General features: G+C 63.9%; 1 protein-coding gene across 1 annotated transcript; it reads left to right on the top strand.

The window, feature by feature from the left end:
• The first annotated feature begins 342 nt into the window (after positions 1 to 342).
• Positions 343 to 26807, top strand: VAX2 (ventral anterior homeobox 2). The gene is made up of 4 exons (XM_032686099.1): positions 343 to 435; positions 849 to 1115; positions 6394 to 6581; positions 25359 to 26807. Exons 2-4 carry the CDS (start codon positions 851 to 853, stop codon positions 25848 to 25850), a joined length of 945 nt encoding a protein of 314 aa, XP_032541990.1. The 5' UTR covers positions 343 to 435; positions 849 to 850; the 3' UTR covers positions 25851 to 26807.
• The last annotated feature ends 651 nt before the right edge of the window (positions 26808 to 27458 follow it).

Below are 27458 nucleotides of genomic sequence, written 5' to 3'. Positions count from 1 at the left end.
TAATTTAAAAGCGGCCCTTTTCCTCCCCCCGGCCGCTCCCCGGCGCGGCGGGGGCTCCGCCGCCCGCTCCCCGCTCCCGGCTCCGGCGGCGGCCGGGGATGCGCAGCCGAGCGCGGCGGCGGGGTAGGGCCGGGCCGGAGGAATAAGGACCCGGCTTCTTCCCCGGTCCCACCCCCGGCCGCTTCCTCCGCAGCTCCCTCCCCTCGGCCTCCCCTTCCCCTCCCGCCCCCCACTCCCCCTAAAATCATCCCCCCATCTCCCGGTATTGATTTCCCCGCACGCGAATCCCAGCGCAGCGCGCCGAGCCCGGGCACTGGCGGCTCTGTCGGCCGCTCCCGCCGGGACCGGGATCGGGACCGGGACCCGCACCGGGACCGGCGCCCCATGGAAGGGCAGCGGCTGCGGCCGGAGCGGCTGAAGTTTGCCCGGAGCGAGGTGCCGCGGGAGGTGGAGCTGGGGAGGGGGCGCGGGGGGGGCTCAGCCGCCTGTCAAAGTTTTAAACTCCTTTTTTTTCCCCCCTCGCACCCTCTCGGGACGCCCCGATGGGTCCCCCCCACCCCGGTACCACCCCCGGCCGGTGGAGCGGGGAGGGGGGCGCGCTTTAAATGCCGTCCCCCCGGGTGGGAGCGGGCGAGAGGCGGGAGGTGACGGCCCCCGGCGGTCCCCGGCCATGGGGGTGAGCTGGGGCGCCGAGCCCCGGGGGGGCCGGGGAGGGGCGGGGAGGGGAAGGGGTCTGGGGAGGGAGGGGGGGCTCCCTCCCATCCCCCCCGCCTAGTCTTGCCTCCTGTCTCCCTCTCCCCGTCTCTCTCTCTCCCTCCTGATGTTTGATCCCGCCGCGGCGCCCGCAGGGATGAGCGATGGAGGGGCCGAGCCCGGCGGGAGCCCCGTGCTGCTGGCCGAGCCCGCGGCCACCGGGCGGGCCCGGGAGAAGGCGCCGACCCGGGCGGAGCTGGAGAGCGCCCTGCGCGGCGGCGGCGGAGGCGGCGGCGGCGGCTTCAAGGACATCCCCGGAACGTCGGCGGTCAGCCCCGGCTCCTCCAAGGAGTGCGCCCCGGACACCGAGAGCCCGTCGGGGACCGGCGAGGCGGATTACTGCCGCCGCATCCTGGTGCGAGGTACGGGCAGGGTCCCCGCTCCCGGCCCCCGCTCCCCGCTTCCCTCCCCGGGAGTTCCCGCTCCGAGGACGGGGAATCCCCGGCACCGCTCCCAGCGCATCCCGGGCGCTGCCCGGCTGCGTGCTCCGATCTCTCGGCCCCGCCGCTTCCCGTGCCTCCGCTCCGTGCGGCACGGACCGGGCCCGCTGCCCCAGCCCTGCTCCGCCGGGAGCGGGCTCCGAGCGGGGCCGTGCGTGCCCGGCGGGGTCCGGGGGAACGGGCGCGGGGTCACGGACCCCCGGGCCGGCTGAGCCCCGCGGGGACGCGCGGGCGGCGGGAGAGGGGAGACAGCATCGCGTTGGAAGCGATGTCGCAGGAGAAAAGCGTCACGGAGCGGCGGCGGGCGAGGGGGGGGTATTTTTTTTTTTTTCCCCTTTATAATATCCCCGGCTCGACCGGGGCTGGGGCACGGCGGGACCCGGAGACGCCGCGTCCCGCATCCCCGATCCCGCCCCGCCGCCCGCGCTCAGTCCCCGCCGGCCCGGGGCTCGCCGGGGCCAGTTTGGCTTGTGGCGAACCCCGAGAAGTTTGGGGCGCCTCGGTGCGGCTGCGGCAGGCGGGCAGGCACCGAGCGCTCCCCGGCTCGGGGCTCCCGCTGCTCCGGGGATGCTCAGCGTCTCCCCCGCTCCCGGAGCCCGGAGCAGCTCGGCGGCCGCCCGGCGATCAGGGCTGAGGCCTCCCGGTCCCCAGCCCAGCGCTCGGGCAGGGCGGCGGGGACCGGAGCCGCGGCCGGGACTTCCCTCCTCACCGCCCCGGGGGCGGCGGGGACCGGAGCCGAGTCCCCGTTCGATCGCCACCCCGGGCCGGGCATCCCGGCAAACGGCCCCGCCGCTCCCCGCAGCCTCTCCCGGCTGTGGCGATGTGCGCCTTTCGCTGACAGCCCGACTGCCGCAGTCCGAGCCCTCCGAGCCCTCCCCGGGCACCGCGGCGGGGCAGCGGGCAGCGCTCGGGGCCGAGCCCGGGCGTCCCGCCCGGGGTATCCCCCCGTCCCGGGGGTCGCCGAGCGGGGCCGCCGCCGTTCCCGCCGGGGTCAGGCCGGGGTCAGGCCTCTCCTCCGCCGGTTTCAGTCCTACCGAGGCCCTCCCGACGGTCCCGGGGACGAGAGCGGGGCGGGGGTCGGTGCCCAGGCCCGGGGCGGGGTCCCCGCTGCCCCCGGCCCCGGGGACCCTCACCCGGGAGCGCCCGGTCTCACCATCTTGCCGCAGCCGCCACGGTGCGGACAAAATGGTGGCGGGGAGAATCGCCGCAAATAACCGGGAACGGAGCCGAAATGAAGCGGGGGGGACGTGGCGGGAACAGCGGGTGTGCGGGGCCACGGGCCCGCCGGTCCCCGCCCGCCCCCGGCCGGGGTCCCGCAGCCGGGCAGGGTCGGGGCCGAGCACCGGCCAGGCCCGGGCAGAGCTCCAGGTCGGTTTTATGCGAAGTGGGAGGTTAAAATGTTTATTTTTATGTTTCTAAAATGTAGTCTTCAATATTTTTAATTCCGCCGTCGCCGCCAGCCCCGGGGACGGGGCCGCATCGCCCCCGCCAGCCCCGGTGCGGGGCGATTGCCGCGACCCCGCTCCAGCCTCGGGGTTCGCCCGCGGTGCCTTCGGTGAGGACGGGGGTCCTGGGCAGCCCCCCACTCCGGCGGGGCTCTCTCGGGGTCTCGGTCCGCTGCCTGGCACAGCTCGGTACCGGGGACCGGCCGTGCGGGACCGAGGCCGCTTCGCCCCCCGGCCGCCCCCGTGTCGTCGGGCCGGTGGCTCCCGGCCGCCTGCGGGTCATGTTTCCCGGGGATAACCGGGAGAAGGGCTCGGCGGCGGAGGGAGCCGGGCAGCACCGGGGCCGGTCCCGCTGCCAGCGCGGCCGCTGCAGTCCCGGGGGCGGCGGGGTGGGGTGGGGGCACATCCAGGGGTGCTCCCCCCCTTCCTCCCGGGGCTACCCCGGTGCTGGGCTCAGGGGTCGCAGAGCACATGGGGGGACCCCGGTGGTGTTTGGGATGCACTGAGAAGGGCTGCAGGTTTCTGTGCCCCTCAGGGCCACCCCATGGCACAGAGAGGGACTGGGGAGACGTGTTGGGGAGCTGACAGGGCGAGTGGGAGCCCCAAAATGTCCTGGCAGCTGCGTCGATGCAGAAACCCTCATGCCCAGCAGGGCGTGTGGGATGTCCCTGTGCCAAGGAGAGGTGTCCCTGTGCCAGAGAGAGGTGTCCCTGTGGATATGGGGGTGTGTGGCATGGCCCTGTGCCAGGCAGAAGTGCCCCTGTGGATGTGTGTGGGGTGTCCCTGTGCCAGGCAAAGGAGTGCCCTGTGCACACGGGTGTCCCAGGCTCTTTTGGGGGATTTCAGTCCCAGGCCTTGTCCCAGATCCGCTGCCATCAGGTGTATCCCGGTGCCCAAGAGCAGGACGTGCCACCAGGGCCCCACTGGTGAGGTGGGGGGCTGCGAGAACCCCCCGGGCAGCCACGGCAGGACCTGGCGGGTGTTGGGGGCCTGGGATCCAGCAACTGATGGGGGAAGGCTCTGCAGAGGGGGTCCCGCAGGCAGGGTGGTGCTGTGCCCTTCCTGGCACGGGGGGACAACCATGGGCCCCCAAAACCCACAGCGGGGAAGGTCTGTGGTGCCCGGCAGGTTTTGGGGGCGAGGGTTTTGGGGGCGAGGGTTTTGGGGACGAGGGGTTTGGGGACGAGGGGTTTGGGGACGAGGGGTTTGGGGACGAGGGGTTTGGGGACGAGGGGTTTGCCTCTCCTCTGCTGAGCTGGCACCGTGGGCTGTGCCCCTTCCCTCCCTTCCCCCCCAGTGCTGCTCCCCCCCCGCGGCCCAGCTGCCGGGGGGATAACAATAAATAATGCCCGAGCGATGCCGGCGCGGCGAGGGCGGAGGGCAGAGCTGCAGCTGCGGCTCCGAGCCACCAGCCCCGGCTGTTGTTGTGCCGTGGCCGTGGCGTGGGCACGGGCATGGGCACGGGGGTGCGGACGTGGTCTGGGCATCGTCTCTGCCGCCGCTCTCCCCTCACAAAATGGTTCCCGGGCCGGGCTGGTGTCCCGATCCCACCGGAAAAGCCGCCGATCCGCCCACAACCCGTTTCCTGTCCCGCGGCCCCGTGCCCACCCGTGGGCTGTGGGGTGTGGATCTGGTCCCACCAGACCCTCTCCCACCCTGGTTGTCCCCAGGCCCCCCTGACTCCTTCGGTGCCGCCCGGAGCCAGCGTGGCCCTGCCGGGATGGCACCTCTGCCATGGGGTGGGAAACCGGCTTCGGGAGTGGGGTCCCTCTCCCAAACCTCCCAAATCTGTGCCTGCTCCCCACTCCCACCATCCCCACGCCAGATCCACCCCCCCCGCCCACTGGTTCCTTTGCCCCCATTCCAGCTCTGCTGACCCTGTGCTAGTTCCACTATCCCCATTCCAGCTCCACCATTCCCATCCCAGCTCTTCCATCCCCATCCCAGCTCTGCCGTCCCTATCCCAGCTCCACCATTTCCATCCCAGCTCCACCATTTCCATCCCAGCTCCGCCATTTCCATCCCAGCTCTGCCATTCCCATTCCAGCTCCACCATTCCCATCGCAGCTCTTCCATCCCCATCCCAGCTCTGCCGTCCCCACCCCAGCTTCACCGTCCCCACCTGAGCTCTGCCGTCCCCATCCCAGCTCCACCATCCCTACCCGAGCTCTGCCATCCCCATCCCAGCTCCATAACCCCTTCCCAGCTCTGCCATCCCTATCCCAGCTCTTCCATCCCTATCCCAGCTGTGCCATCCCTATCCCAGCTCCACCATCCCCACCCGAGCTCTGCCGTCCCCATCCCGTCTCCGTCACCCCTTCCCAGCTCTGCCATCCCCATCCCAGCTCCACCATTTCCATCCCAGCTCCACCATCCCCACCCAAGCTCTGCCATCCCCATCCCAGCTCCATAACCCCTTCCCAGCTCTGCCATCCCCATCCCAGCTCCACCGTCCCCACCCGAGCTCTGCCGTCCCCATCCCGTCTCCGTCACCCCTTCCCAGGTTTCTCCTGGCTATTTTCCCCCTCCCTACCCCAGCACTTTTCTAATCCCTTCCCGCCTGAGTCAGCCGGACGGAGGGGAAGCCGGTGCCCTCCAGCCAGGGCTGCTGGGGACCCTCCAGCCTTGGGAACCAGCACCCCAAAATCAGGGCCTGGCACGGCGCCACTTCCCTGCCATGGTTTCTAACCCTCTGGAAAAGCCACGGGGCAGGAACGGGGAGCTCTGAGGCCAGGGCTCACCCAAACCAGTTTGCTGCTGGTGTTACTGGAGCTGGAGGAGGGCCAGCACGAGGAGCACGGGGGGTTTGGGGTCTGGCAGGGCCCAGCGGGTGGTTTCCAAGGCTCCTTTTAATTCCTGGTGCCACGTTGGGAGCACCAGCAGCGCCACAGCCCAGCACAGAGAGCTGGGACAGGCTCCTGGCACGGGGGGCTCCGGGGGCTTTTTGGGAGAGCTGGTCCTTTGCCAGAGGGAAGCGAAGCCACGGCGGCTCCTTCGGAGTGGCCACGAGCCACGTCCCGGACGGAGCCGCCGTGGGAGTTAAACCCTCCGGCTTTTGTTTCCCTGGATAGTCTCAACCTTTCCCAACCCCGTCAAATTCGCTACTGGAACAGGTCAGGGCCGCAGCACTTCCCAGACCGGTCCTTTAACAGTAAAACTGCCCCCAAATGGGAGCTGCTGCTTTCCCGGGAAATATTCCTTCAGCGAGAATAATTCCGGAGAGAAGGGAATTGTAAGAGAGGTAAATTTTTCCATTATTCCAGAGAAAGGACAAAAAAAAAACAACCAACATATATTTTTAATTAAACAAACCTTTCATTCTAATTCTTCCTTGGTATAAATCCGCTTTTCGCTCCTGGCTTTCCCAACTGTTATTTCCGGAATGAAACGTTCTGTTTTCCTGAAAAACTTCACGGTTTCTATTTATGTCTTTAAAAAAAAACCCCGTAATTTATGGAGATTTGTTGCCGCTCCCTGGATATTTATAAACTTACGGCATTTGGTGCCAGAGGGGAGAACCAAACTATGGGATGGTGCCCGTTTAGCTCCGGCTTGTGGGATTTTCATGGATATTCTGCACCCAGCCCCGACCCTCGGGGCGGCACCGGGGAGGTGATGCGGGGCTGGGCTTTAATTCGATTTAATTAACTTTTCCTACCCCGACAACTGGGCTTTTGGGACCGGTTCCACCAGTCCCCGGAGGTTTTTTTTTTCCTGACGGTTTTTCCCGCTCCTCCCCCCCCCTTCCCCCGCAGATGCCAAAGGGACGATCCGGGAGATCGTGCTGCCCAAGGGGCTGGACCTGGACCGGCCCAAGAGGACCCGCACGTCCTTCACGGCGGAGCAGCTCTACCGCCTGGAGCTGGAGTTCCAGCGCTGCCAGTACGTGGTGGGCAGGGAGAGGACGGAGTTAGCGCGGCAGCTCAACCTCTCCGAGACCCAGGTGAGGCTCGGGGGCTCCCCCGGTGGCCGCGGTCCCCAACCCCGCGGGGGGATCGGAGTTTTGGGGAGGGATGGGGGGACGCTGCGCTGCTCCGGGGGACGGTTCTCCCCAACCCCTTTGTCCCGAACCCGAGGATCGGCTGGTTTGGGGGCGGGGGGGGGTCTGTAGGGACCCCCCGACAGGCAGCACCACCCCGGAGGGTCCGGCAAAGGGTCCAGGCCAGGCTGGACGGGGCTCGGATCCGCCTGGGCCGGTGGAACGTGTGGGGTTTATGGGCCCTTCCAGCCCAAACCATTCCATGATCCTATGAAAGCTGGGAAGAGCAAAGAGCAGGAGGGTGCCGGTGGGGAGCCGAGGTCCTCGGGCAGCACCCACAGCGGGGTGGGTGAGCGGGGTGGGGCGTGGTGGGCGCCGTGGGGGTCAGGCCGTGTCCGAGCCGGTGGGTCCCGCACGGACCCCGCACCCCCCGCTCCCCAATCCCAGCAGGATGGGGACCCACTGGGGATTCTCCCCGTGGAACAGCGGCCTGGAATGTCTTCTCCATCACCTCCCCGTGCAGATCTCTGGCGATGGGGAGGGATGTTCCCGGTTTTCCTCCGCTGTGCTTGGGGAGATCGGGGCGGGCGGAGCGGGACAGGCTGTGCTGTGTGCCGGGGTTGGTGCAGCTGCTTGGAAATGTATGACAAAATAGTAATAATAATTAATAACTTAAATTAAAATATAATAATAACAACAACAACAACAACAACAGTGCAGTGCAGAACAGCCAGGGCCGCCCCTTCCCTGCCCAGCCCGGCGCAGCGGGAGACGGTGACACAGTTCCATCGATTCACGCCGGCAATAATTCCAATTTTTCCAACCCTTCTGTGGAACAAACCCTGTCCTGGGTGTCGGCAGCCAAGCCCCTGCCTCCAGGCTCCCGTTGTTTTCCAAGGGGGCTGATTTTGGGGGGCATTGTGCTGCTCTGAGGTGTTTTGGCACAGGGTGTGAGGTGTTTTGGCGCTGGTTCTGTGGTGTTTTGGCACTGGCTGTACGAGGTGTTGGGCACTGGCTCTGTGGTGTTTTGGCACAGGGTATGAGGTGTTTTGGCACTGGGTGTGAGGTGTTTTGGCACTGGCTCTGTGGTGTTTTGGCACTGGTTGTATAAGATGTTTGGGCACTGGGTATGAGGTGTTTTGGCACTGGGTGTGAGGTGTTTTGGCACTGGGTATGAGGTGTTTTGGCACTGGGTGTGAGGTGTTCTGGCACTGGCTCTGTGGTGTTTTGGCACTGGCTGTATAAGGTGTTTTGGCACTGGGTGTGAGGTGTTTTGACACTGACTCTGAGGTGTTTTGGCACTGGTTCTGTGGTGTTTTGGCACTGGGTGTACAAGGGGGAACCGAGCTGTGGTGAGCAAAAATAATTCTTGGGGTCTGTTTGGCGGCAGAAAGGGTGGGTTTTGGTAAAGGAAGAGGATTTGGTGTGGGAGGATTTTTTGGTGGCTGTGCCATAGTTGGGAGCAGAGTGCCCCTGCTTCCTGGGATCCATCTTCCCAGGCTCCCAGTGTCACCTCCATGGAGCAGGGAGTGGCACGGGTGGGCTTGGCTGCACTGTGCCAAGGAAGAGCTTCATCTGCCCGACACAGGGAGCTGGTTAGGGGTCCCTCTTCCTGGACTCCCTCTTTCTGGGGTCCCTCTTCCCAGGATCCCTCTTCCCAGGCTCCCAGTGTCACCTCCATGGAGCAGGGAGGGTCACAGGTGGGCTTGGCCGTGCCACACTGTGGGAAGAGCTTTGTCTGCCTGGAGTAGGCAGCGTCTTCTCAGGGTCCCTCTTCCTGAGATCCATCTCCCAGGGTCCCACTGTGACCTCCATGGAGCTGGGAAAGGCTATGGAAGGCAGGAACAAAGCTTCCCAGTGAGCTGGGCACTGCATAATTGTCCCTCTTCCCGAGGTCCCTCTTCCCAAGGTCCCAGTGTCACCTCCACAGAGCCAGGAATACCAAGGGTGGGCTTGGTCGTGCCATGACGGGAAAAGCTTTGTGTCCCAGCCTGGGCAGCCAGAGTGGGATCCCTCTTCCCGAGGTCCCTCTTCCCAGGATCCCTCTTTCTGGCATCCCAGTGTCGCCTCCACAGAGCTGGGAGTGACCCAGGTGGGCCTGGCCGTGCCATGCCAGGGAAAGGGCTTTGTCTCCCTGGCATGGGCAGCCGGGGTGGGGTCCCTCTTCCTGGGATCACTCTTCCTGGGGTCCCTCTTCCCGGGGTCACTTTTCCTGGGGCCACCCTTCCCAGTGTGCCAGTGCCAGCTCCATGGGCACAGATGGGCTTGGCTGTGCCACCAAGGGGGGAAGAGCTTTGTCCCCGTGCCGTGGGGGGACAAGGGACACGGGCAGGGGACCGGCTGCCACAGCCCGGGGCTGGGAGGGCACAGCCTCTCCACAGGGACTGGATTCCCCTCCTTTCCCGCTGTTTGGTGCCTCATTCCTCCCTTCATCCCCCGGTGAGAAAATCCCCCCCCCCCGCGGGCCGGCGCTGCCTCCTCCCCTCCCTCCTTCCCGCACCCTCTTTTCTCCTTCAGCTCTGTCTTTTTAAATCCCTTTCTGTGCTTTTCACACCATTTCCTTCCCTGCAGCAAGTTCCCAGCTGTACCTTCCCGGCTCCCCCCGGCTGCCGGTCCCTCCCCAGCCCCTGCCATCCCCAGGGATCATCATTCCCGGCTCCCTCCCCTCTCCCTCAGTGGGGTGCAGCCCCCCGGGGATGGGTTCAGGTTCTCTCCACACTCGGGTGCCTCCCACCCCATTCCCTCATTCCCTCGCTGTTCCCGGCTGGCAGGTTTCCCCAGGCATTCCAAGAGCTGGGAGACCAAGTTTGCCGAGACCCCTGGGGTCTGGAGGGCGCTGGTCCCACCTGGATGTGGCCTGGAGAGGGACAATGACCACCAGCCCCTCCTGTCCCACCCAGCTCACCCACCCATCGGCTCAGACGGGGATGAATCCAACTTTTGCAGCAATCCGAGTGTTTTGGGTACTTCCGGTGATTTCCCTCCCGGTGTTATCCCAGAGCAGCTCCCGGGATTTAGGGCCGCTCATGATTTAATGGCTTAATTAATTGACCGGGTGTTTTGGTGGAGGGTCCCGACCAGCAGCATCTCGTGGCTGTTTGTTGGTTGGCACTGGATGTTGACACAGCAGGACGGATCCTTCCCAGCCCCTCACCGGGTCATATTTTGATCCCAAGATGAGGACCCTGCTCCTGGTTCCTCTCTGTGCCGGGATCTCTGGGTGCGATGGGAACCCGCCGTGTCCCACCACGGGAGGGACGAAGGGAGGGGCCCCCAGGGATGGGGGGTTTTTTGGGGCCCGGGAACGTTTGGGGGGGACAGGATGACTCATCCCCGCGAGGAGGGGGCGCCGCACACCCCGTGATGAGATGGGAAGAGACGCGGCGGCCGCGCAGCCGGAGAGCGGCTGAACAGCCGAGCGTTCCCGGCGGCACCCGCCGACACCCGGCCGGGGGGGAAAGGGCCCTGTTTAGGCTCCCAGTTCAACTCCCCGGCACCGGAGCCCCCTGGGCGGCAGGGCTGGAGGAGGGAGGATCTCACTGCCCGCTCAGGGGAGCCGGGACGGGTTGGGAAGGAGGAGATTCCGCCTTTCTTGGATCTGGATCCAACCCCGGGGTGAGGGGATCAGCCAGGGGAGAGGGGGATCACCCAGAGGAGAGGGGAGGATCAGCCAGGGGAGAGGGGGGATCACCCAGGGATCACCCAGGACCACCCAGGGAGAGAGGGGAGGATCAGCCAGGGGAGAGGGGGGTCAATCGGGGGAGAGGGGGATCAGCCAGGGGAGAGGGGGATCACACAGAGGAGAGGGGAGGATCAGCCAGGGGAGAGGGGGGGATCAACCAAGGGAGAGGGGAGGATCAGCCAGGGGAGAGGGAGATCAGTCGGGGGAGAGGGAGATCAGCCAAAGGAGAGGGGGATCACACAGAGGAGAGGGGAGGATCAGCCAGGGCAGAGGGGGGATCACCCAGGGATCACCCAGGGATCACCCAGGATCACCCAGGGAGAGAGGGGAATCAGCCAGGGAGAGAGGGGGATCACCCAGAGGAGAGGGGAGGATCACCCAGAGGAGAGGGGAGGGTCAGCCAGGGGAGAGGGGAGGATCAGCCAGGGGAGAGGGGAGGATCAGCCAGGGGAGAGGGGAGGATCAGCCAGGGGAGACAGGAATCACCCAGAAGTGAAAGGGGATCATCCAGGGAGAGGAGGATCTCACAGAGGAGAGGTGGGATCAGCCAGGGAGAGGGGGTGTCACCCAAGGGAGACAGAAATCACCCAGAGGAGAGAGGAGGATCATCCAGGGAGAGGGGGGATCACTCAGAGGAGAGGGGAGGATCACCCAGACGAGAGGGGAGGATCACCCAGAGGAGAGGGGAGGATCATCCAGGGAGAGGGGGGGATCAGCCAGGGGAGAGGGAATTGCTCAGGGGAGAGGGAAGATCAGCCAGGGGAGAGGGGGAGTCACCCAATGGAGACAGAAATCACCCAGAGGAGAGGGGAGGATCATGCAGGGAGAGGGGGGATCACTCAGAGGAGAGGGGATTCTCCAGGGGAGAGGGGGGGGATCACTCCAAGGAGAGGGGAGGATCCTCCAGGGAGAGGGAGGGAATTTCGGAGCCGCTCGTGCCCAGGACAGGATGTTTCTGCCCGCCCAGGGAATTCACCTCCTCCCTCCGGGGATCCCTGTACCTGTTCTCCCCGCGCCCTCTGTGCTTCTCCTAATTAATCCACGGGCGTGATTGGCGTTAAATGGGTTTAATTAACCCGGAGAATGTTTTCACTGGGGAATATTTCCCTGGAGATGTGGAGCTGCTGGCGGCTGCATCCCGGGAGAGCCCTCAGGTCCCTGGGACGAGCTGGTGGGGGGCTGCCCCAGCCCACCCCAAATCCAGAGAGCAGCCGTGTCCGTGTGTCCGTGTGTCCATGTGTCCATGTGTCCTTGTGTCCATGTGTCCATGTGTCCTTGTGTCCATGTGTCCATGTGTCCGTGTGTCCATGTGTCCGTGTGTCCGTGTGTCCATGTGTCCATATGTCCATATGTCCATATGTCCATGTGTCCATGTGTCCATGTGTCCGTGTGTCCGTGCGTCCATGTGTCCATGTGTCTGTATGTCCATGTGTCCGTGTGTCCATGTGTCTGTGTGTCCCTGTGTCCATATGTCCATGTGTCCGTGTGTCCGTGTGTCCGTGTGTCCATGTGTCCGTGTGTCTGTGTGTCCATGTGTCCGTGTGTCCGTATGTCCATGTGTCTGTGTGTCCATGTGTCCATATGTCCGTGTGTCCGTGTATCCGTGTGTCCGTGTATCCATGTATCCGTGTATCCGTGTATCCATGTGTCTGTGTGTCCGTGTGTCCGTGTGTCCACACATCCGGCTTTCTCCGGGCGGCTCGACCCGAGTGCCTGGGGGAGAAGTGCCCCTTCTTGGTGTCCTTAAGGGACGGAAAGCGCCGGGCAGGGCGGGCACGGGGACCCCGGGGGGTGGCAGAGGGGGATAATTCCCACAAATCCCTGGTCAGGAGGGACGGGCTGGGCCGGCTGAGGGGATTTGCTCTCTGGGTCAGGAGTTCAATGCCAGGCTCAGGTTCAAGTGACCCGCTGTGTTTTCCAACTCTCCCTGCCCTCCTCGGAGCGGGGACGGGGCTGTGACACCCCGGACAGTGCCCCAAGCCTTGTCCCTGTGCCAGGAGACAGCTCCTCCCTTCCCAAGGGCTGCAGCCTGGGGAGCAGGGCTGGCCCCACTCGAGGGGGTCGTGCCCGGGGGTCGTGCCCGGGAGCTCTGCTGGGAACTCCTGGGAGACACTGGGATGGGGCACAGAGCGTGGAGGGGTCAGTGGGGCACTTCCAGGAAAGGTTCGGGTTGGATATTGGGGAAATTTCTGTCCAGCCCTGGCCCAGCTGCCCAGGGCAGTGCTGGGGTCCTGGAGGGATTTAAAATCCATGTGGGTGTGGCACTTGGGACCGTGGGTTGGTGGTGACCTTGGCAGTGCTGGGGGAACGTGGGACCCGATGACCTCGGAGGGCTTTTCCAAGGTAAATGGTTCAGTGGTTCCGTGATTCCTGCCTGCCCGGCTGCTGGCACGTCCGTGGGACTCCCCTGGAGCTGCCCTGGCTGGGATGGGCTCCATCCCGACCTTCCTGGGGACGATCTCCCGGGCCATCCTGAGGGAGGTTGGGCTCCTCCAGCTCCACCAGTGCCCCAGCACCCCCCGGAGCACCCTGTGACCCCCCAGTCCGGAGCAGAACGTGTGTGAGAGGCAGAGGAGGGGCAGGAGGGGCTATTTATAGCCTGGCAATTAAGATGATGCTGTTAAAAATTAATCTCACCTCAGGTTAACAACTCTCAGTCCCCGCAGCGGGAGAACAGGGGAGCAGGGGGTGGTGCTGGCCCAGGGTTCCTCTCCCAGGGAGAGGAGCAGGGAAGCCGAGGGCAGGAGGAGGAGGTGGGAGTCACCTGGGGCCTGAGCACCCCCCGACCCCCATCTCTGCCTGCCCTGGGACACGGGGGAGGCTGAAGGGACCCACGCCAGGAGTGTCCCCTCCTCGTGCTCAGCCCCCCTTGTCACACCTCTGGGCAAACAGGTGACTTTTAAACGGCCAGAGGGCAGGGTAAGGTGGGATTTTGGGAAGGAATTCCTCCCTGTGAGGGCCGTGAGGGACTGGAATGAATTTCCAAGAAAAGCTGTGGCTGCCCCTGGATCCCTGGAAGTGTCCAAGGCCAGGTTGGATGGGGCTTGGAGCAACCTGGGCTGGTGGAAGGTGTCCCTGCCTGTGGAACAAGAGCTTTAAGGTCCCTTCCAAGCCAGAGTTTGGAATTCTGTGATTCAGTGGTTCTTTTCTGAGGAGGCCTCCATCCCTCCATCCCTCCATCCATTTATCTATCCATCCATTTATCTATCCCTCCCTCCATCCCTCCCTCCATCCATCCCTCCCTCCATCCATCCCTCCATCCATCCCCATCCCTCCATCCATCCATCCTTCCACCCCTCTCTCCCTCCATCTCTCCTGGTGGGTACTTTTCCGGGAGGGCTGGACTCACCCTTGGAGCAGGAGCCTGCCCTGTTTCCCTGGAGCAGTTCCCTGACCCAGCCCCTCCAGGGATCTGGGATACTCCGAGGGACGTGGGGACGGGATCTGGGGACAGTGTCCTGCTGCCAAACCCTTGGGCATGGGTGGCCATGGGGGACATCAGCTCGAGTGACCCCACTCACTGAGTGACCCCACACCAGCCTGGGTGACCCCACATCAGCCTCAGTGACCCCACACCAACCTGAGTGACCCCACTCACTGAGTGACCCCACACCAGCCTGAGTGACCCCACACCAGCCCAAGTGACCCCACTCACTGAGTGACCCCACACCAACCTGAGTGACCCCACTCAGTGAGTGACCCCACACCAGCCTGAGTGACCCCACTCACTGAGTGACCCCACACCAGCCTGAGTGACCCCACTCACTGAGTGACCCCACCCACTGAGTGACTCCACATCACTCACTGAGGGACCCCACATCAGCCTCAGTGACCCCACATCAGCCTGGGTGACCCCACTCACTGAGCAATCCCACTCACTGAGTGATTCCACTCAGTGAGTGACCCCACATCAGCCTGGGTGACCCCACTCAGTGAGTGATCCCACATCAGCCTCAGTGACCCCACACCAGCCCGAGTGACCCCACTCACTGAGTGACCCCACACCAGCCCAAGTGACCCCACTCAGTGAGTGACCCCACACCAGCCCAAGTGACCCCACTCACTGAGTGACCCCACACCAGCCCGAGTGACCCCACTCACTGAGTGACCCCACACCAACCTGAGTGACCCCACTCACTGAGTGACCCCACACCAGCCTGAGTGACCCCACTCACTGAGTGACCCCACACCAGCCCGAGTGACCCCACTCACTGAGTGACCCCACACCAGCCCGAGTGACCCCACTCACTGAGTGACCCCACACCAACCTGAGTGACCCCACTCACTGAGTGACCCTACTCACTGAGTGACCCCACACCAGCCTGGGTGACACCACCCTCAGTGCCTCCCGGGTGGGATCCGGACACCGCGGGCACCAGGAGGGTGGGAGGGGGTCCCGTGTCCCAGTGCCCCCGTCGGTGCCCAGGGCCGCCCCGGGAGCAGCGGGGTGCCCTTCCCACCTGCCAGCCTGCGTCAGAGCACGTTGGTGGAGTGGCCCGGCCCACGTGGCCCCGCTAATCCGGCCCCTCCTCGCCGCGGGGGCACAGGGGGGTCACCCCGGGGCCGTGGGGCCCTGCCCGGGGGGCAACAAACCCCCACGGGGGCAGGACCGGGCTGGCACAGCCCCCCGGACCCTCGGGAATGTTCCTTTTGGGTCCCAAAAGGGAGCTGGGGAAGAGGGTTTGGGCCGTGAACAACGGCTTCTTGGTGGGGACTGGGGAACATTTCTGGAGAGGGGAGAGCGGGGACAAAGGGATTCCCGGGAAACTGGGCTGTGCCACGGGACAGCTGCCCCGGGATGAGCTGGGTACGAGGTACCCCAAAATATCTGGGTGTTTCTGCAGCTGCCCAAGCTCAACTGGCACCGGGTGAAGGGACCGATGGAAGCAAACGGGAAATAACTGACCGGGGTTTTAGCGTTGAGCGTTTTCCATTGAAAATATCCCCCAGTTTCAGAATCTGTGGTGGAAAAATCCGGTTCTCGGTGACACAGGAGAACTGGGTGTTCCCAGCGTGACCTCCAGGGCTTCCTCAACACCCTCCAGACGGATGTGATTTAAATATTTCCCTAAAAACGGTGGAAATTGGTTGTGGTGATGGTTTTGGAGCCGGTCCCGATGCTGGGGCGGGAACCCCGAGGGCCCAAACACCCACCCACACCCTCTGATGGGGTGGGGGGTGTCCCTGCCAGGGTGGTGTCTCCCGCCCGTCCCAGTGCTTCCTGAAGCCCCAGGGAACGGGGGAATTCACCCCCCAGGCTTTGCCGGTGCCTCCAAGACCAGCGGTGGCCTCTGCCCCATTTCGGGGTGTCCGAGGACGGTCCCTTGGGGTCACCTCCCCCTGGGACCCCCAGGCTGGGTGGGGGAGGACGTGCCACCCCAGCAGACCTGCCCACAGAGCCCAGCCCCAAACTTGATCTCCTTCCCTGCTCCTTCATCCAAGTTTTCCATCTCCCAAGGGTGCCGGAGGATCCAGGGGGTTCCCCGGCCGTGAAGTAGAAAATATCCCGAATTTTGGAACAGAAGCAGGACATTTTTGGGTGGAATTTTGGATCGGTGGAGGACAAGGGGCTGGGATGAGGTCCCGGCCAAGGGCACAGCCCTTGGTGCCTTGGGGACAATTCCCACCTTGGCTGTCCCGGGCGGAGCTCGGTGTGGCCGGAGCCACATTCCCAAAGGTGCCTTTCCCGGGCTGTGGCAGAGGGGTTGGGGGGTGGCGCAGTGGGGTGTCCCCAGGGGGTGTTGGGGCCCAGAGGGGGAGCTGAGGGACGGATCCACCCCCGGGGAGAGGCAGAGGGCTCGCGGAGCCGTTCCAAAGGCCGTGGGTTGGGGCGGCAATCCCGGCTTACACAACGGGAACGGAGGAAGGAGGAGGAGGAGGAGGAGGAGGAGGAAGGTGCCAGGCCACGATGGCGCGTGCCAGGCCGGGTCCCAGCGTGCCCCGCGCCGCGGCGGGCGTCAGCTGATGGCGGTGGGAGCTAATCCCGGCCAGGAAATGGCCCCGCTCGGGAGCTGGGAATAGCCTGGGATGGCGGCTCCGGGGGCCGCACGTGAGCGTGGGGCGCGTGACGGCAGCGGGGTCAGCGCCGGGGCAGCGCCGGGGTAGGGTCACCGAAAAATAAACACGGCCAAAAACCCCAAACACGGCCCGGCCCTGCCCGGCCGGGATCGGCCCGTTCGGCCGCCGAGCGCCCGGAGATGGGGAGCTCCGGTGGTTTGGGGAATGCTGCCCTGCCGGAGCGTGGCCTGGGGGAGTTCCCGCTGCCCGGGAGCTGGGTGGACAGGGATGGGGGCCTTGGGATCCCACCAACAAACCCTGCTGGCTCCGGAGCCCCGAGCCCGCGGGGTGACGGAAAACACGAGTGGGAAAGAGAGGAGGGCACTGTGTGATCCCCCCGGCCGGAATGTGGGGACGAGGGGCGGGTGGTGCATGGGTGATGGATGGATGATGGATGGATGATGGGCAGATGATGGATGGATGATGGATGGATGATGGATGGATGATGGATGGATGATGGACGGGGACGTGTGAGGTGGTTGCTGGACCCAGACCCTGCACAGATCCCGGGATTTCCGAGTGCCGTGGGATGAGGAGCTCCCACCCTTTGCCTCTCCATGCCCGGAGCGTGCGGGGGGCTCGGCCTGCCAGGGAAGGGTCTCCGTCGGGATTAACTGCCTGGAAATCACTCCCCTTGGAGCTCCGAGGTGTGTGAGGAGGGGCGGGGTGGGAGCAGCATCCCCACTCCCGCACGGCAGGTGGGAGAAGGGGCCCAGGCTCCGGCGCTCCCCAAGATCACGGCGCAGGATTCCGGGATCAGAGCCCTCGTGTGCCCCATCCCGGCTCCGACAGACGTGGAAAACCACGCTCACGGCACAGGATGGGCTGCTGGGAGCAGGGCTGGCAGCTCCCACTGTGCCCTGGCATGGGTGTGGCGTGTCCGGAGCCGGTGCCAAGGGCTCGGGATGGTACCGTGGGCTCGGGATGGTTCCATGGGATCCAGATGGTGCCGTGGGCTCGGGATGGTTCCATGGGCTCGGGATGGTTCCGTGGGCTCAGGATGGTTCTGTGGGCTCAGGATGGTTCTGTGGACTCCGGATGGTGCCGTGGGCTCGGGATGGTGCCGTGGGCTCGGGATGGTGCCATGGGCTCGGGATGGTTCTGTGGGCTCGGGATGGTTCCGTGGGCTCGGGATGGTGCCGTGGGCTCCGGATGGTGCCATGGGCTCGGGATGGTTCCGTGGGCTCGGGATGATTCCGTGGGCTCAGGATGGTGCCGTGGGCTCGGGATGGTGCCGTGGGATCCGGATGGTGCCGTGGGATCCAGATGGTGCCGTGGGCTTGGGATGGTTCTGTGGGCTCAGGATGGTGCCGTGGGCTCGGGATGGTGCCGTGGGCTCGGGATGGTTCCATGGGCTCGGGATGGTTCCATGGGCTCAGGATGGTTCCATGGGCTCCGGATGGTTCTGTGGACTCCGGATGGTGCCGTGGGCTCGGGATGGTGCCGTGGGCTCGGGATGATTCCGTGGGCTCGGGATGGTGCCGTGGGCTCGGGATGGTGCCGTGGGATCCAGATGGTGCCGTGGGCTCGGGATGGTGCCGTGTTCCCACGTTTGTTCCCATCTCCATGTGCTGCCTCCCCCCCCCTGCCTGGCACCAGGGAAGCGGGGGGCTCAGGGGACCGTGGGAGACGTGACCCCATGCCAAGGCTCCGCTCTGGGAGCTCGCCCGTGTCCGTGTGCTCCGGATCCCCGGCGCGCCGAGCTCCGGCATTCCAAGCTCAGTGACATTTGGGATGACATTCCAGGTGCCAGGGAGCGGGTGAGGTGACGCTCCCCCCCCCTTCCTCCCGCTCTGGGGGGGACGGGACGGAGCGTGGGGGGTCCAGGGAAGGAGATCCGGGCAGAGGGAGGAGAAATCCGGGGGGATCTCGGGGGCTCGTTGGGTAACGGGGGGGAGAATAAAATAAAATAAAATAAAATAAAAACAAAATAAAATAAAATAAAAAATATAATAAAATATAATAAAATAAAATAAAAAATAAAATAAAAAATAAAATAAAATAAAATAAAAATAAAATAAAATAAAATAAAATAAAATAAAATATAAAATAAAATAAAATATTAAATAAAATATTAAATAAAATAAAATAAATAAAATAAAAAATAAAATAAAATAAAATAAAATAAAATAAAACAAAATAAAATAAAATAAAATAAAATAACTAAAATAGGAATCAAATCAATAGGGAATAAAAGGAAGTAAAACAAAATTTCCTAAAGGAAAAGGAACAGAAGAGGATAAAGCGAAGTAAAGTAAAATAAAATGGAATAAACCAAGATAAAAATGGAGTAGGATAGAACTGAAATTAAGTGGAGCAGGATAGAACGAAGTAAAATACGGTAGAATAGAACAAAATAAAATACAGTAGAATAGAAAAAAATAAAATATGGTAGAATAGAAGAAAACAAAATGAAATATAGTAAATAAAAATAAAAAAATAAAATACAGTGAATAGAGTAGAACAAAATAAAATAAAATATAGTAAATAAATAAAAATATAAAATAGAATAGAATAGAACAGATTAAAATGTAATTCTATACAATTCAACAGAATGCAATAGAAAAATAAAGTAACGTAAATTTAAATAAAATGAAATTAAATGAAGCAGCTCCTGGCTGCCTAAGCCAGACACAGGAGGTGACACAGCTCAGGAGGGACACGGGGACTCCTGCCGGGCTCTCCAAAGGATCCACATCCCGTTTTCCAAGGCAGCCAGGGCCCCGTGGACACTGTCACTGCAGGAAAAGCTGTTGGGAGGGCAGGGAATTGCAGGGTTTGCTTTTCCAGCAGCGATCAGGGCTTTCCCTGCCCTTCTCCTCAGAGGGAATGGGGAGAATGGACGAGGAGGAGCTTCAGGGAGAAGGAAAAATATCAACATCATAATATATAAATATAAAATGTAAAATAAAACATATCGTATGAAAATATAGTATATGGAATACATTACATATATAATGTATATGATACATTATATATGTAATGTATAGATACATTTTTTATATAATACATACATTAGACATTATGTTATATATAAAAGATAATACATAGACTGCAAAATATTTATTAGAAAATAAAAATAATATGTAATACAAAATAGTATATATATATATATATATATATAATTTTCTATTATTTTTTTATTTACACCATTCCCATAACTGGGAATGGGATGGGATCACACGGTTTTTTGGGGGTGAAGCCCCCCAAAAAACTGGTGACATCAGGGGTGGTGGACAAGGGTGAGGGGCTCCGTGGGGACACGGGGAGGGGTCCTGGCTGGATTCCCCCCACACACCGGGAAGGGTCTCCCAAAAGGACCAGGCTGCAGGTTTGGACCTTCCAAATGGCTTTTTTCTCCCCAAAAGATGCCGTGAGGTCTGACGTTCCTGGTCACTGCCTGCACCCTCTGGAGCCAGGCTGGGAGAGCTGGGGGGGTTCCCCTGGAGAAGAGAAGGCTCCAGGGAGAGCTGAGAGCCCCTGGCAGGGCCTGAAGGGGCTCCAGGAGAGCTGGAGAGGGACTGGGGACAAGGGAGGGAGGGACAGGACACAGGGAATGGCTTCAAACTGCAGAAATGGAGATTTAGGTGGGAAACTGGGCAGGAATTCCTGGCTGGGAGGGTGGGGAGGCCCTGGCACAAGTTGCCCAGAGAAACTGTGGCTGCCCCTGGATCCCTGGAAGTGTCCAAGGCCAGGTTGGAGCAACCTGGGACAGTGGGAGGTGTCCCTGCCCGTGGCGGGGGGTGGCACTGGGTGGGGTTTAAGGCCCTTTTCCTGCCATACCAGTCTGGAGTTGTGGGATCTGCAGCTCTGCAGGTCGTGCTCCCCCTCCCTCCTCACCCGGTGCCGTGTCTCGCACTCAGCGTCTCCCGGGGCTTCCCGAGCGGCTCCTCTGCCCGGCTCCCTCCTCCCTGCCCTTGGAGAGTCCCGAGCGGCTCCTCTGCCCGGCTCCCTCCTCCCTGCCCTTGGAGAGTCCCCTTCCCTTCCCGCTGCTCCCTCATCCCGGCCGTGTCCCGCTCTCCGGGCACAGCCAGGGCCTCCTGCTCTCCCTGTCCGTGTCCAGCCTGGCCCTGCCCGGAATGTCACCCGCGGTCCCGGGTCCCAGAGCCCCAGGGTGGGGACTCGGAGCCGCCAGCAGCCCTGGGCGATTCCCGGGATTTGTCCCCCTCTCCCTGTGCCCTCCCGGCCGGCTGTCCCGGCTGTCCCGGCTGTCCCCAGAATGGCACGTCTGGGAATTAGCCTTCCCAGGGAAGGGGTGTCCTCGCTCTCCCTCTCTCCTTCCAGCCACGGTCTGGCGGGAAACGAGATATTCCAGAGGGCTGCATCACCTCCTCCATGGATGCTGGAGCGGTGCAAGGAATTCCACCGGGAATGTCCCAGCGTGGTGCTCCCCGGCCCCTCCAGGCTGAGCCGGGAAGGGCGTCGGTGCTGCGGCACCAGCGCAAGGAAAGCGAGGAAGCTGCTTTTTGTAGGGAAGGAAAAGCTCCTCGGGAGCGGTTTGGCAAAGCCGCGGTGGCCGAGGGGGCTGTGAGGGAGAGCGGAGTGAGGGAGGAGGAGGAGGAACTGAGGGGGGACGAGGAGGGAGGCTGAGGCTGGAGGGGAATTACTCATGGAGCTGTCAAGGGCTGCGTCTGGCTGAGCTCATCCGCCTCCTCCGAGAGGGACTCGGGGCTGAGCATAATGGAGGGTGAAAAGGACAGGGAGCCACTAATTAGGGACAAGTTGCAGATGAACTTCAGCCGCCGAGGCAAACGCGGCCCCCGCTCCTCTGCCATGTCACCGGGGCGGGCGGGGAAGGGCTCGTGTCACCCGGGCCAGCCCCGAGGGGACAGGGTTAGTGCGGAGGGCTGGGGTGGGGAAGGGCTCCTGTCACCGGGCCAACCCCCAAGGGACAGGGTTAGTGCAGAGGGCTGGGGTGGGGAAGGGCTCCTGTCACCGGGACAGGGTTAGTGCGGAGGGCTCGGGTGGGGAAGGGCTCCTGTCACCTGGGACAGGGTTAGTGCAGAGGGCTGGGGTGGGGAAGGGCTCCTGTCACCGGGACAGGGTTAGTGCGGAGGGCTGGGGTGGGGAAGGGCTCCTGTCACCGGGACAGCCCCGAGGGGACAGGGTTAGTGCAGAGGGCTGGGGTGGGGAAGGGCTCGTGTCACCCGGGCCAGCCCCGAAGGGACAGGGTTAGTGCGGAGGGCTCGGGTGGAGAAGGGCTCCTGTCTCCCGGGACAGGGTTAGTGCAGAGGGCTCGGGTGGGGAAGGGCTCCTGTCACCGGGACAGGGTTAGTGCGGAGGGCTGGGGTGGGGAAGGGCTCCTGTCACCGGGCCAACCCCCAAGGGACAGGGTTAGTGCAGAGGGCTCGGGTGGGGAAGGGCTCCTGTCTCCCGGGACAGGGTTAGTGCGGAAGGCTGGGGTGGGGAAGGGCTCCTGTCACCCGAGCCAGCCTCGAGGGGACAGGGTTAGTGCAGAGGGCTCAGCTGGGACGGGCTCTGCGGGGTGTTGGGTGCAGGGGAGAGCCACAGAGGGGAGTCTGGGATGGGAGAACCTCGTGGGAGAGGGTGGGATGCAGAGGGAGGGCGGGGAGGGCCCCAGAACGTGTTTCTGTCTGTGCCTGCAAGTGGAGGTGCATCACCACCGGTGGCATCAGCCAGAGCCACTGGGAGCACAGGATATTCCAGCTGGGAAGGGGCTCGGTGCCGGGACAGGCTCCCAGCAGCAGCACTGGGAAGGAGGAACCCAGTGGATCCTCTTCATGTAAGGAGCATGTTTCCACCCTTTCACACTGGAACCCACGTCAGAATCATCAGAGTCATGGAATGGTTTGGGTGGGAAGGGACCTTAAATCCCACCCAGTGCCACCCCCTGCCATGGGCAGGGACACCTCCCACTGTCCCAGGTTGCTCCAACCTGGCCTTGGACACTTCCAGGGATCCAGGAGCAGCCACAGCTTCTGTGGGCAACCTGTGCCAGGACCTCCCCACCCTCCCAGCCAGGAATTCCTTCCCAATATCCCATCTATCCCTTCCCTCTGGCAGTGGGAAGCCATTCCCCCTTCCACTGTCACTCCACGCTCCTGCCTTGAGGGGTTTCCAGCCCATACCCGCTGACCCCATCTGATGTCCCCAAGTCCTTGCATTCCCTGAAACCCTGGGGCTGTTCCCTTTCTTGCCCCAGCTGTGACGCTGCACAGTGGGATCAGCTGCTCCTGCCTCTTCCTGAGGGACTTGGTCCTTCCTTCTGGATGCTCCGGAGGCTCCTGCTCTGATGTGTCAGGGCTGTGGCTCTGCCCGGGTGGTTTCTTCCAACAGCAGCGAGAGAGGGAACTGATGCCCTGGTGTCAGGTTGGATATTGGGATAGGAATTGGGAAGGAATATTGGGAAGGATATTGGGAAGGAATTCCTGGCCGTGAGGGTGGGGAGGCCCTGGCCCAGGTTGCCCAGAGAAGCTGTGGCTGCCCCTGGCTGTGCCCAAGTCCAGGTTGGACGGGGCTTGGAGCAGCCTGGGCTGGTGGAAGGTGTCCCTGGGCAGGGACTGTGTCAGGGGGGCTCTGGAGCATCCCCTGGTTTGGGGTTCAGGGCTGGAAGTGCCCCCCAGCCCAGAGGGTGGGATCCAGCACATCCCATCATCTCTGACCTCCCCGGCACAGGGATGGGGCAGCTGCACCCAGGAGATGCCAGACCTGACCCGTGGGCTCTTCCTGCCCCAGGAGATGCCAGACCTGACCCGTGGGCTCTTCCTGCCCATCCTCCAGGTCATAATCCCACTGAGGGGGATTTTTTTTGAGCTCCTGCTCTTCCGGAGTTGCTGCCTGGGGGATGTTTGGAGCAGAGAGTGCCAGGGCTGTGTGCTCCTGGTCGGATTTGTGCTGGGCCTTTGTCAGGGTGTCACTGCTGAGCTGGTTTGAGGGGCTCTGTGGGCCCTGTTTGTCCCCACCCACTGCGTGTTTGGGGTCTGCACTGCCCAGGATTCGGCAGCTCCAGGATGTCCCCACGGGAGGAGCTGGTGGGATGGTGATTCTGCCTCAGGCCGTGCCCAGGGACAAGGGGCTGTGCCCAAAACCACCCTAACTGCCAGCATGGAGTGACGTGGGGACGGTGGGGTGGGGACATCAGCCCTGGGGCAGGGAGGGACATTCCCTGTGCGGGTGTGTGTGGGCAGGGGATGCCCTTGGGAGCTTCCACGTGGGACGAGGGGGGGCAGGGCGTGGGCCGGCAGCACCGGTGGTCCCAGGGGGTGCTGGCCCCGCGGTCCTGGTGTCCCCCATTGCCCGGGAGCTCCTCCCCAGCCTCCAGCCGCCCGGGCCGGCGGCAGCTCCTCTGTTGTGTCCCTGGGAAGGGGCCGGGGCGCCGGGACCTCCTCCACCCCCACGCTCCATTAGCTCTGCACTGTGGCTCTATTGTGCTGGGGACGCGTGAGGGCCGTGCCACCGAGGGACTGTCCTGCCCCCGCGAGCTTCCGATGACTCCGAGGGGTCCGAGACCTGCTGGCCCCGGAGCAGGGGGGACGCGGCCCGGCCGTGTCCTACCCCGGGGTCCCGCCAGAGTCCGGCCCGGCCCCGCTCGTGCCGCCCCCCGCCCACCGCGCTCTAATCCGAGTGTCTTCCCATCCATCTCCTTCCCTCACCTCCGTCTCCGTCTGTCTGTCCCTCACGCCTCTCTCTGTCTGTCTCTCTGCCTCTCCTGCCCCTCTGCTCTGCCAGGGAGGGAGGGAAGGGGGGCTGCCCTCCCAGCTCAGGGGTGAGGGGGCAGCCGCAGGGGGGGCCGTGGGCTGGGGGCCGGGTCCCACCCGAGGGAGGCAGGGGCAGTTTGGGGCAGGGGGATCCCGCGGGCCTCAGCCTGGGCTCGTTCCTGACCGTGGCCAGAGGCAGGTTGGGGTGAGGGTGTCCCCAGCTGGGTACGTGCCCAGAGATCCAGGGCCACCAGGAGCCACCCTGTCCCCTCACGGGGACCCCAGCACGGCCGGGGACCCTCCCCCTGCCCCGCGAGGGAAGGGTTTGCAGGTGGGGACATAAATTGGGGTCTGATGAGCATCTGCGAGGAGAACCCAGCACGTCCCGTAGCTCAACATTCCCGGGAGAACCAGCACAGGGCAGAGCCGGGCGCGGCGGGGGGGGGCTCAGCCCCGGGCTCTGCGCTCCGGGCTCCTGTCCCCAGGGTCCATCTCTGGGGTCCCATCCATGGGGTCCCATCCCCAGGCTCCTGTCCCTGGGGGCCCATCCCCAGGGTCCCATCTCTGGGGTCCCACCCATGAGGTCTCATCCCCAGGGTCCATCTCTGGGGTCCCACCCATGGGGTCCCATCTCTGGGGTCCCACCCCCAGGGTCCCATCTCTGGGGTCCCACCCATGGGGTCCCACCCCCAGGGTCCCATCTCTGGGGTCCCACCCATGGGGTCCCACCCCCACGGTCCCATCTCTGGGGTCCCATCCATGTGGTCCCACCCCCAGGGTCCCATCTCTGGGGTCCCATCCATGTGGTCCCACCCCCAGGGTCCCATCTCTGGGGTCTCATCCATGTGGTCCCACCCCCAGGGTTCCATCTCTGGGGTCCCATCCATGGGGTCCTATCCCCAGGCTCCCGTCCCTGGGGTCCCATCCTCGGGTTCCCAACCCCGGGCTCCTGTCCCGAGTCCCGTCCCTGGGCTCCCATCCCCAGGCTTCCATTCCCAAGAGTTCAGTTCCTGGGCTCTCATCCCCAGGCGCCCTTCGCTGGGCTCCCATCCCCAGGGTCCCAGCCCCAGGCTCCTGTCCCGCTCCCTCCCGGCGCTGCAGGAATTTCCCTCTCCCCGGGAGCGGCAGGCGGGGGCGGCTCTGCGCAGTTCCCCCGGCGGAGGATGGATCTCGCTTGGGCGTTTATTTTAATACGTCTCTCTCTCTTTCTCGTATCTCTCACTCTCTCCTGGTTCTCGCCTCTCTCTCCCCGGCCCCCCCGCGTTCTCTTTCCGTCCGTGCCTTTCTGTCCCCCCTCCCTTCCCACCCCGTCCCCCCGTTTCCCCCCCCCCCCCCCCCCCCAAGGTCAAGGTCTGGTTCCAGAACCGCCGCACGAAGCAGAAGAAGGACCAGAGCAGGGACTCTGAGAAACGCTCCTCCACCACCTCCGAGTCCTTCGCCACCTGCAACATCCTCCGGCTGCTGGAGCAGGGCCGGCTGCTGTCGGTGCCGGCCCCCCCCAGCCTCCTGTCCCCCGCCTCCAACCCCCTCGCCAGCCCCGCGGGCAACGGCTCCGGCCTGGCCACGCCGGGCCCCGCGTCCCCCGGGCTGGGCGGCGGGAGCAGCCCCCCGGCAGCGGCAGCCTTCAGCCTGCAGGTCCCGTCTCTCGCCTCCTCGTCCTCCTCCTCCTCCTCCTCGCCGCGGCTGCCGGGGGGGCCGCTGTGCTTCGGGGGGCCCCTGCTGGGCAGCCTGCACGACCTGCCGGGCGCGTACGGACTGGGCACCTCCGCCTTCGAGCCTTACACGCGGCTGGAGAGGAAAGACAATTCTATACCCAGCAAGAAGCCGAGCCCTTAAATCAAAACGAGTGTCAAAAGGTGTCGTGTCGTCCCCCCTCCTCCGCCGTCCCCTGCGCCCCCCGCGCGCCCCGCGCCCCGCGCCGGGGCCTCGTTCGGCTCGTGGGATGCGGGAGATGGTTCGTCCCGATGGGAATGTGCACGCCCGGCCCCCGCCCCAGGCACAGCGCCGGAGCCGTGGATGTCACACACGGGGGGTCCCCGGGGGTCCCGTGTCACCGGTGCTGCCCCGTCCCTCACCGACGCCGCTGGACCTGCCGCCGCCCCCCCCTCCAGGTACCGCCCGCGGTCTGTGCCGGGGGAGCGGCAGCTCGGGGGGGGATCGGGGGGTCGCCGCTGCCCCGTGGGCTTTCGGTGCCTCTCACGGGTGGGACCGCGGAGCTCTGACCCCCCCGGACTGTCCCCCCGGGGTCCGCGGTTTTGGGGTCACCCCGGGGGGCAGGAGGGGGCCCCAAAAGGGAGAGCGCAGGGTGGCGCCGGGCTCTGTCCCCGCCCGGCCGGGGTGTCCCTGGACGAGGGCCGTGCCTCAGTTTCTCCACCTGCAAAGGGCTGCGTGTCCTACCCGAGGTCTCCTCGCAGCATCCCGGTGGCCGTGGGCTCCAGGCGCTGCTCCCGTGGGATACTGGTACTTCCAGGGCACAGCTGAGGGAGGTCCGCCGGGTCCGGGGGGGTGAGTGATGTCCTCAACCCCCCCAGGGGTCCCTGTGATGGGACCAAGACGCTGCCCCTACTCGTGGGACATCCCCAGGCTCCTCCTCTGCTCGTGCAGAGCCAAAGCACCGCCCTGCACCCGCTTCGGTGCCGTCCCAGCCTGGCAAATCCCTCAGGGGCCCCCTCCGACCTCCCCGAGGGGGCTGTGGGGAACCGGGGACCGACCACCGTCCTGAACCCCCCCAAGGAGACCCCCCGAGGGGGACGTGGCAGAGTTGTGGACAGTTGCGACACTGGGATCTGGCCCTCTGGGGTCCCGGGGGGTCTTTACCACCGCCGGGAGCCTGAAGCACCCCCAGACCCACAGCGGGGTGCTGAGCACTGCAGGGAGCCCCACCCTGAGCACTGGGCTCGCAGTACCCCCCGTACACCTCGATCCCACCCCCGGCAGCCCCGGGGTCCGTCCCAGAGGGGTGCTGATCCCCCCGGGCGGCCTCTTCCCGCCCGGCACCTGATCCCGGAGGTGACGGTGGCTTCGCGCGGGGCAGGATCCGGCCTCGGGCACGATGTGGCTCCGTGGGGGCGAGAACCAGAAGGGCACTGCGTGAGGTGGCTTTTGGGGACAGGGGCAGAGTGGCCCCCCCGGTCCCTGCTGGGGGACGGCTGCGCTGGGCAGGTCCGTGCTGTCAGGATGCGCTGCGGGGTCATCGCTGTGACAGGATCGGGGGGACGCCCCGAGCCCCCTCCCCAAGCCCAGGAGCTGCCGTGGGGGCTCACATCCCCCCCCCACACCCCCCAAACCCGGGGCCCGCAGCCCCCTCCCGCCGCCGTCTAATAATTAACAACGATAATTAACGCTGAGTGTCCCCCCCGGGCTGCTGCTCCACCGGGACCGCTCCCTCCCGGGGACGCAACTCCCAGCCCGCGTCTTCCCAGGGGTTTGCAGGGAAATATTTAA

Source organism: Chiroxiphia lanceolata, chromosome 4 (assembly GCF_009829145.1).
Source record: "Chiroxiphia lanceolata isolate bChiLan1 chromosome 4, bChiLan1.pri, whole genome shotgun sequence".
NCBI lineage: Eukaryota > Metazoa > Chordata > Aves > Passeriformes > Pipridae > Chiroxiphia > Chiroxiphia lanceolata.
The sequence above is the reverse complement of the archived record's forward strand: the minus strand, read 5'-3'. Positions and strand labels throughout refer to the sequence as shown.